The sequence below is a fragment of the Triticum dicoccoides genome, chromosome 2A (assembly GCF_002162155.2).
Source record: "Triticum dicoccoides isolate Atlit2015 ecotype Zavitan chromosome 2A, WEW_v2.0, whole genome shotgun sequence".
Taxonomy (NCBI): Eukaryota; Viridiplantae; Streptophyta; class Magnoliopsida; order Poales; family Poaceae; genus Triticum; species Triticum dicoccoides.
The window spans coordinates 683,839,481-683,849,796 of NC_041382.1; the positions used below are offsets into that span (position 1 = coordinate 683,839,481).

At 46.6% G+C, this 10,316-nt stretch overlaps 1 protein-coding gene across 2 annotated transcripts; it reads left to right on the top strand.

Annotated features, from left to right (window-relative positions):
* Window positions 1–1,314: 1,314 nt before the first annotated feature.
* Window positions 1,315–10,066, top strand: LOC119356251 (trimethyltridecatetraene synthase-like). 2 transcript variants are annotated; one of them, XM_037623190.1, is made up of 8 exons: window positions 1,315–1,489; window positions 1,765–3,830; window positions 3,899–4,102; window positions 4,475–4,567; window positions 4,654–5,113; window positions 5,848–6,505; window positions 8,071–9,040; window positions 9,293–10,066. In XM_037623190.1, exons 7-8 carry the CDS (start codon window positions 8,126–8,128, stop codon window positions 9,926–9,928), a joined length of 1,551 nt encoding a protein of 516 aa, XP_037479087.1. In that variant the 5' UTR covers window positions 1,315–1,489; window positions 1,765–3,830; window positions 3,899–4,102; window positions 4,475–4,567; window positions 4,654–5,113; window positions 5,848–6,505; window positions 8,071–8,125; the 3' UTR covers window positions 9,929–10,066. The 2 variants fall into 2 exon arrangements, with proteins under 2 accessions (XP_037479087.1, XP_037479088.1); XM_037623191.1 differs by lacking the exons at window positions 1,765–3,830; window positions 3,899–4,102.
* Window positions 10,067–10,316: the final 250 nt, after the last annotated feature.

Consider the following 10,316-nt stretch of genomic DNA (forward strand, 5'->3'; position numbering starts at 1 on the left):
GGAGAGAGATTAGATGCTTTGTGATTTGTGAATGCCACGTGTCATCCATCAGGACGGGTCTCACCTGCTAACCGTGAGACCTGGTCTCATATAATTTTTTTCCCTTGACACTAGGATGAAAACGGAGCGGAAATGAGCGAAACTAGTGCTACCATATTTGTTTCCATAATTTTTTTATGAAAGCAGAAACAAATACATAAACATTGAAGCAAACCAACATATTCAATTTTTAACATGACTACAATATTATGTTGATTATATTAGAAGATATGCATTTGTGCATATTTTTTTCAACTTTGACAACCCAAACATATTTGTGGTAATCATAAGGACAAAATCCATATATAAGCAAAACACGGTGTATCAAGTCACCCTCTTACAAGTAAAACACATTGTAACATCACAAAATAATCCATGAAGGGGAATTTTAGGCTCGACCTTCATTGTGGTTACATAGGTCTAACTTCTTTGTATGGTACTAGAAGTTGGGCCACACATGAGCCATTTTGCTCACTGTATAATTGTGTGATATTTGATGGTTAGGCTACAAAGCATCCATAGGTCAATAAATTTTTTTTTTCCATATTCACGGAAATGGAAGCTTTCATTTTCATGTCTGATCCGCCGGAAAATGAACTTCTATTTTGTTTCCCTCCGCATAAAAATTCCTTTTTTTAATTTTCACTTTCATTTTCATTTTGCCTCTTTGTTTCCATTTTTCTGCCAGAAAAGTGAGAAGTTTCCACTTCGTTTTCCCTATCCGGTGCTCGCAATTTTCTGAATATATTTCAGCCCTCGTGTGCGCTCAGTGGACGAGACGTTCATGTCGACTACGATGACTTTGTCAATCCTAAAATAATGTGCCAGCTCAGTTTCTCGTAGGTGATCACAGGGGTAGTGTGTGCATGTGCGTTCATATATGAACTTGTGTTTTAAAAAATGATTTATTGGAAACTTTACGGGAGGTTTTAGTAGCCAATATTTTAGCCCATGCCTAAACTAGTGTGTGAGAGTATGACCGTGCCAGCCATCGGCGTTCCTCCCCCCGCCGCCGAAATAGAAATCACGCCCTAGCTCCAAGGCAATGGCGCCACCGCCGCTAGCCACGGCGGCGGCAGAGGAGTTCTTGGAGGTGCGCTGCGCGGGGTGCGAGGAGACATTGGAGGTGGAACGGGGGTTGACGGAGTTCGTCTGCCCCGACTGCGGCACGGCGCAGTCGCTCCCTCCGGAGCTCATGCCGCGGCCCCGGCGGAGGGCGCTGCCCCTGCCGCGAGGCGCCGCGGGCGCGCGCGGGGCCAGGCTTCCGTGCGGCGCCTGCGGCGAGCTCCTCAGTGTGCCGGTCGGGCTATCGCGCTGCGCCTGCCCGCTCTGCGGCGCCGAGCTGGCCGTCGACTCCGCGCGCCTTCGGAACTACATCCTCTCCTCCGCCGAGGCGGCCGTCGTGCCGCTCGCCGCCGCATCTGTCCCACCGATTGTTGCTGCTCGGGAGGTATATATATACTTCTCGATTATGTTGGGTTGTGGATTTTGGTATTGCGCATAGTCGAAAAAATTGCAATTCAATTGGAATCTACTCATCATCTTCATCTCACGCTGGTTTATACTATATGTGTAGATTGTAGAACAAAGAACCTTCTCCTCCTCATTTCATGATCTCATATACTCTGTACTGTGTCTAGCTCAGTTGGTTGGAGATCTGGATGATCCATCGACCTTTTTCCCTAAATAGTGCACACCTTTCTTTTCCCTTTTCCTGTGATGCAGAAATGGCAAGAGCGTCCTAGTTATGCAATGCGCGCAGGGCTACCACGAGCAGAACCTGATGAACAACAGGGGTATACTGATCATGTGATTGATGGAGAACATATACCTGTGGCTAACGAGACTGTTGCAAATAATAGCCTTCAGAGAAATCGACCGCCCCTTGGCCGTCGTATTGTAGGCAACGAGGAGAGACAAGCTTTGCCTCTAAATGAGGTCAGAGATCATGTAAATGATCAGCACCCTAGTTACACTATGCAGCCAAAGCGAGCACAGCTGGCACACTTGCATCAAGTCACTCATTCAGAGGAGATGCAGGATGGACTTCTCAGCCATGAAGTTTATGGAGAGGCGGGACATACTGAACTGATAGATGAGGCTACTGCAACTCATAGAAACCAGAGAGTCGGATGCTCTGTTAGCCCCCAGACTGTAAGTATAGAGGAGAGGCATACGGAGACTCCTGCTCAGATCATACAGCAGGTGCACAAACAGCCTTTTTATGAGAGTCATGCAGAAGGCAGTCAGTTATACTGTCTGGATCTTGATGGGGTGGTTCATCCACCTGTCAACCAAGCAAAACACGGAGAAGAGGCATCTACTGAGATGATCAATAAAACAGTTTCGAGGGAGAGCATTCGGCCAACTGGATGCGCTGTTGAACCCAACTCTGTTAATGTAGAGAAGAGAAAGACATCGACCACAAATTAGGCAATTCGTGAGCGTATCAATCCTGCAACTAATAGAGAAGCCATGTGCTCTCTTCCTATAAAGAAGACTACTGCACCGTGTAGTAGCAAGCAGAACAAATCAAAGTTAGCTAATGCTAAGACTATTGGCAAGAAGAGACATATAGAACCACTGAACCACATTATACAGCAGGCAGAAGGACAGACCTCTGATAGCCGTAGTCTTGGAACCCATGTCGACTTTGAGCATCAAAGTAAGGCTAATGAGAGGCCTGGCAACACCTCGACTCTTAAGGAGAGGGAACAGGTTACATCTCCGAATAAGCTGGCTGATCTAAAACAGAAAAATGTATGCACTAATGAGGAAACCCAGAAGGAGCAGATTGAAGTTAATGTTTCCAAGCAGACTAGTGGTTGGACTCAGAAGAAGAATAGGAAAGGCTCAATAGCTTCATCAAATGCAGGGCTTCTGCTTAGACGTAGTAAACGTCTGGCCAAAGATTCAGCTGGTGCTATAGAAAATGAACCTCTAGAAAGTGATCCTGGTGACCTGCAGGATTTTGGTCCTAATGTCCAAGTGCCAGCAGATGCTATGGATGACGAATCAGTTGAATGGGAGCCTCTTCAGCAGTGTCCTGCCTCTCCAGATTGTGAAGTGTCAGTTGCCATGACAGACACTGAATCTGTAGAAAGTGAGAACGATGATGCTGTATCTCCAGATGAAAGCATGTCTGATTCTGACTATCCAGACACTGATAGAATGAGCGCTGGTCTTTACCCTAGCACACCGTCTGCGCATAAGTTGCCTCAAGAAATCTCTGATGAACTAGATGACCTCTAGAGGTAATAACCGACAATAATGCTGCTGCCTTGTGACCATGAGGTCACGGGTTCAAGTCCTGGAAACAGCCTCTTGCAGAAATGTAGGGAAAGGCTGCGTACAATAGACCCAAAGTGGTCGGACCCTTCCCCAGACCCTGCGCAAGCGGGAGCTACATGCACTGGGGCTGCCCTTTATTACCTCTAGAGGTCAGAAGGGCCCTTGCCAAGAAGAAATATAATGTGTTTCATGACCGTCTGATGCCTGAGGGTTCCAATAAGGTATCCCTGCACGATATAACTGATTCTGAGGAGCAGCAACAAGGTAAAAAGGGACACAAAGCAGGAGGTAATCTTTGTGTCAAAATGTGGACCTTGCCTGAGGGTGTACGGGTGCCAGTCTCCTTGAACACTTCGGGCCTGCCAATTGGAGTAAATGCAAACATGTTGATTAACTTTCTAGGCACACTAGCATGAGATGGAATATTGGCACCTCTCACGTATATAAGTTGGAAAAATATTCCAAAGGAGAACAAGGATGTTATGTGGCACATTGTTAAGGTATTCATTGCTAGTTGGTCTTTTCCCTGCCTGTTAACTTTTTTCACACTCCTTGTTCTTTGGTATAGCTTAAATTTGATGTTGATCCACCTCATGAGTTGTCGGTCCTGAGGTCAATAAGAAACAAGTGGCGGGTTTGGAAATCTTATTTAAAACGGAAACACTATGATTCTCATACAACCCAAGAGGAACGCCTTGCTGATCGAGATCCTCGTGTCTCAAAAGAACAATGGCGAGTCCTTGTTGCATATTGGAATACCGAAAAGGCAAAGGTAGTGCTGTGCATTCTCTTTCATTTGTTTTAACAATGTACCACTACCTCCATTTCAAAATAGATGCCCTTTTTGCCTCCATTTTTTCTCAAAATACTTGTACTTCTACACTTCCAATGCAATTTAAGTCATTGTGTTTCTACTTTGCCCTTAATCAATGTCAGCAGAAAAGAGATAGTTAACTCCTCTTGTGCTTGCATACCTTGCTTTGGTGTAAAAATGGTAATTAATGGAGGAAGAAAGAGATGGGCAATATAGACATTTCACCAAAACTTAATTCTTTGCCCAACTCTGAAAAGATATCTATTTTGAAACGGGAGGGAGTAAACATTTTGGATAATTTGGATGATTGATATATGCTTTTAAACACAGGCCAGAAGTGCTACATCTAAAGCTTCTCGAGCCAAATCAACCTATATCAATAAAACCGGATCCAAGAGCTTTGCGCGGATGCGTCAGGAAGAGGTCTCTTATTTATTTGTTTTCTATCTGGATGATTTATTCATACATTACTTGAATGAAAAAACAATCTGCCCTTGCTCACTGTGCAGTCAAGATCTTGTGACCCATCTCTTGAGAGTCCAGAAGGCTCAGGAGACGACTATGCGCCTGCCATCGGTGCAAACAGGAGGGTTAGTGCACGCAGGCATACACCTGGGCCCTCTCCCAAAGACCTGCAGGAAAGGTCAGCCATGCAAGCTGCGAGGGCCAAACGAAAGGCTGGAGATGAAGTCTCCACACTGAGAAATAAGGTGGTAGTAACAGAGGAAAGTCGCCCCAAAAACTCCCAGGAAAGTGCAGTCTTGGAATCTGCGAGGGATAAAAGAAGGGCTGAAGATGAGGCAGCCGCTCTAAGGAAGAAGGTGATAGCGATGGAGGAAAGTCAGAGAAAGCTGCAGGAGGACTTGGCGAGAGTGACGAATGCAATGAGTGCTATGCAGAAGATGATGGCAACTGGTGGCTTACCAAATCGAAATGGGTGAACCAGCGGTACAACCAAGTTTCCAACAGGTAATATCCTTTCAGTAAACTGATTTGGCTGTGGGAGATATGTAGCTGCTATTGACTTGTGACCAAGTATCTGAACCCGACCTTTTCTTGTTACATGCCATGCGAGGAATGAAATGAAGCGAGCTTTGATGATGTTTTGCAGCTGTAAATTGTTTACTCAGGGCAATGTCACCCTTCCCCGCATAATGAACTGACTCAGTGAGATGGTAATGCCATCTGAAATGCCCAAATATGCCTCCTTAATCGCGGAGGCATGAAATAAAAAAAAACTGAACTTTTTTTTCAAGAGTATGCCATTTACTGAAAGCAGGGAAATGACACCTGAGCTCACATGCTCCTGTGGTAAACAGTAAAATAATAATAATTAAATGTTTTGATCGAAATAATAATAATTAAGTGTCAAAAAAATTCTGGAATAAATGTTATGCACATGACTGTTGTAGTTTTTATATGCTTGTAGATTTTTATGCGGAAAAGAGCATTTGTTAGCTCTAAATGAACAAATTTTGTGGTGTAAACCAGCAACATTTTATAGCACTGAACATCTCCTTTTGCAACCGTCGCAAAAATAATCCTTTCCATGAAATTTACAAGCATAAAAAGGACTTGATAGTCAAAACTCTACATGCATCGATGTTTCTTTCTCCAAAAAGCACATTCAACATTTCTTTTTTCACTCTGCACCTTTTGACTTATTGGGCATTTATTTTCTTTGACTTGTTCTTGTTTTGCAGATTGGACCTGATTGGCTGATGCTTGGAGTACATACCTGCAATTGTTTCTGCCTTTAGCTTGCTGATCCTGCAATCGTATCTATGGATCCTAGTTTTAGATGTGCAATCTCTTGTCATGTTTTTTCCGTTGTCGTAAGAGGGTAACTAGTTATTTATCCTGATATGTAGGACTGAGAACTTAAGCTTGTTTTGCCTATGTATATGTGATGACAATGGGATGTTACCCGAATTTTAGCAAATCTTACCGATGTTGGCAAGAAATTCCGTTCAAGCTTCACAGTATGTCGCTGAAATGACATCACGGCATTTCTTCAGTTGCCAGCCATATCCTAGTTAAATAATTTGGCTGAGGGAATTATTAGTGCCATAGCCTATCTCTATATTCCTGCATTATCTAAGTTGAGATTGTGACGTATGCTAACAAGATGATTTCTAAAACACCAGTGTAAGATTTTGAGAATACCTTAATTGTATCTGCATTTTATCTTCAAGTTTTATGATGTACTAGTGATCTAAACGATCTTATATTTCTTTACAGAGGGAGTACTAAACTACATCACAATTCTAACATTTGCTCGGAGGTAGAAGTGGAAGTTCACATTGAGAATGAATCCTCTCACGCCCTAAGACCAACAGTGTTTCGTCCTCTGACAGCAAGGTAATACGATGCTATTTTATTTAGGAACACATGCTTCTATGCTAATTTACAGTCGCACCTTAACACAACCCTTCTATATCATGTATGTAGAGGAAATAACGTATGCTGTATATATATTGCCTAACTTCTGCAAAGGTACGAGACGTGGAGTTTCTGCTCTCGAGTTCAAATGCACTCAACTCTTGCATGCTCCCGTGTTATCATTTTTTTTTCAAATTTAAGATTTTTGAAAACTTCAAAAAACATTCGTGAATGTTCACAACATATGTGTCCACAACCCCTAAAATTTCAGATCCGAACTCAAAATACAAACAAAATCCAAATGTAAACAGTGTCAGAAAAGACAAATTCAAGCCGTTAGAGATATTCAGTGATGATGCATGATGCGTCTTTGTCTATTGCATCATGCGTGATGCATCATTTAATTTTTAGAAGAAAACTGACACAAGACTAATGCACCGCCCTCCACCTCAACGCTTCCTCCCCCCATCTCCTCAACCTCCTCCTCCTCCTCCTCGGAGCTCGGCTCGGCGAATGCGGCGACGGCCCACAACCACCTCCGTCGTGATTTGGCCTGACGGGCGTCGGAGAGCTTGGTGTGGTATGTCTGGTGGCTGCACACCATGGTATGGATGGCGGGGTGCTTGTTGGCAAGCGGCGCGAGTTGGGGTATAATCCGAAGGAAAATAGGGCGGCGCGCCTATGGTTTGGCTCTGGCATGGCGGGGTGGTGCCTTTATAGCCGGGCGGGTCTAATCGGGGCGGCGCGTTGGTGGCTGCGCCATGAATACGGCTGAGACGAAGAGAAATGGATTTGAGGATGATTTGTTTCTTTTTGCTCCAATTTATTTGACCCAAATGGGTAAGCTATGAGAGGATAACTTTCCAATTATTTGAGGGATTATAGATTTGGGAGAAGGACTAGTTCTCATATTGGACCTGGAGATGCTTTCTTGTTGGTTAGTGGGCTAATTTCCTAAACCTTTTTTTGCGGGACTCCTTTCGATCAATTCATTATCTGTCATGAGTACACGGAGCACCACAAATAAAAAATTATCCGTATATCACCTAACGACGACTACAAGCAGAGCGGTCCGAAGACGCATTGCCTTCATCACCCATCCCTCGTCGAAGTTGAGAAAAACTTGTCGTAATAGACAGTTGGAAGGTCATGGAATAAATTCTTTTCGGACCTCATTAACGTTAAGCTATCACAAGAACACAACTAATTACGTCAGAACCTGCAGCGGACGTATGGTGATTGATGCTCTCGCGCATAGGCAGACGTATCACACCATGATGCAGGATGCATGCGTGTGCTTGGGACTTCATCTAATTTTTAGAAGGAAACTGGCACAAGACTAAGAGAGGGCGTAGTTAATTATCAACCGCTGACTAAGGAGTACTCCCTATGTAAACTAATATAAAAGTGTTTAGATCACTAAAGTAGTAATCTAAACATTCTTATATTAGTTTACGGAGGGAGTACATTATTATAGAATTAACACCTGCAATGGCTCGTTAGCGGTTGATCGGTCACTTAATTAGCCGCCCACTTAATAACAGGAGGTCAGAAGCTCAAGAATTGCTCGGACACCACACCACCCACTCTCAAATCTCAATGGAGCTACCACCATGGGCGCCCTTCCTCGCCGTCGTGCTCGCCACCATTCTCTTCTTGAAGGCCGTCTTCCGCCGCAAAGGCACGTGCAACCTCCCGCCTGGCCCCAAGCCATGGCCGATCATCGGCAACCTCAACCTCATAGGTGCACTCCCGCACCGCTCCATCCACGCGCTCTCCAAGCAGTACGGCCCGCTCATGCAGCTCCGTTTCGGGTCCTTCCCTGTCGTTGTTGGCTCCTCGGCCGAGATGGCCAAGCTCTTCCTCAAGACCCACGACGTGGTGTTCACCGACCGGCCCAGGACCGCCGCCGGCAAGTACACCGGCTACGATAACAGCACCATCACATGGTCCCCGTACAACGCGCACTGGCGCCAGGCGCGCAGGGTGTGCCTTGCGGAGCTCTTCAGCGCGAGGCGGCTCGAGTCGTACGCCTACATCCGGCACGAGGAGACGCGCGCCCTCCTGTGCGGCCTGCACGAGGCCTCCGGGCGCCTCGTGCTGCTCAAGGACCACCTGTCCACCCTGAGCCTGAACGTCATCTCGCGCATGGTGCTGGGCAGGAAGTACCTGGAGAAGCAGGCGGCGGGCGAGGACGGCTCGGCGACCATGGCGCCGGAGGAGTTCAAGTGCATGATAGACGAGCTCTTCTTCCTCAACGGCGTGCTCAACATCGGCGACTCCATCCCATGGCTCGACTGGATGGACCTTCAGGGGTACGTCAGGAGGATGAAGAAGCTGAGCAAGAAGTTCGATCGATTCCTAGAACATGTCTTGGACGACCACAACGAGCGGCGGCGCCTCCAGGGCGAGAACTTCGTGTCACGGGACATGGTTGACGTGCTGTTGGAGATAGCCGGCGACCCAAATCTTGAGGTCAAGCTCCACCGGAATGGCGTCAAAGCTTTCATTCAGGTCAGTCCGTCGATCTTTCCGTTATTCAGTAATCAGTATACGAGCCAGAAGGGCAGATTGGCGGCCAGGAAAGGCCAGTTGCAAGGGAGCTCCCGGAGGCCGGGTTACCCGTTGACCTTTTACAGTTTAAAAAAAAAACTTTTCTGTTAGAGAGGTTCCAGAAAAATGCATATTAATTAAAGGAACTTATCAGGTTATGCTGATACTAATTCTGAATCATTAATTGCACTAAACTACTTTAATCACATGCAGGACCTCATCGCCGGTGGCACGGAAACCACGGCGATCACAGTGGAGTGGGCCATGTCGCAGATGCTCAAGAAACCCGAGGTGTTCTCCAAGGCCACAGAGGAGCTGGACCGTGTGGTGGGGCGAGAACGATGGGTGACGGAGGACGACATCCCCAGCCTTCCCTATGTGGAGGCCATCGTCAAAGAAACCATGCGGCTGCACCCGGTGGCGCCCATGCTGGCACCCCGTTTGTCCCGTGAGGACGCTTCCGTCGGTGGCTACAACATCCCCGTTGGTACGCGCGTGCTCATCAACGTGTGGTCCATCGGCCGTGACCCGGCAGTGTGGGATTCGCCGGAGGAGTTCGTACCGGAACGGTTCGTCGGCAGCAAGATTGACATCAAGGGGCATGACTTCGAGCTGCTGCCATTTGGGTCCGGGCGGCGGATGTGCCCCGGATACAGTCTGGGACTGAAGGTGATCCATGTGAGCCTCGCCAACCTGCTGCACGGCTTTGTGTGCAAGCTCCCCGATGGCGTGACGACGGATCAGCTGAGCATGGAGGAGATCTTCGGCCTGTCGACCCCGCGCAAGTTCCCGCTACAGGTCGTGATGAAACCCAAGCTCCAGGGCCACCTCTACGCAAGGGGTCATTAGGGTATTGTTGTCCGCTTCTTGTGCTTCCCAAGTCTCGTATTGCGTTCTTGTGTTGCGTAGAGTCATGTGGAAAAATAATGGGAAGATTCGATGGATGCTTGTCCATAAGATGCTTGCTAACTAGGGGCATTTGACGTCTATATAATCTTCTCATTTTTTTTAGAAAAGGAGGATGACCCCCGGCCTCTGCATCTGGGAGGTGCATACGGCCACTTTATTGATTATTCTCGAGGACCTTACAAAGTATTACAACAATATGCCTGAATCCACCATCTTGGCAACATATGCCGCTACTCCTATCCAAAATGATGAAGGGGTGCTAGCTGGGCCACTACCCAAACCACACCTAAGCCCAACATCAAAAGCCGAAAGCCGAAACTCATTCGGA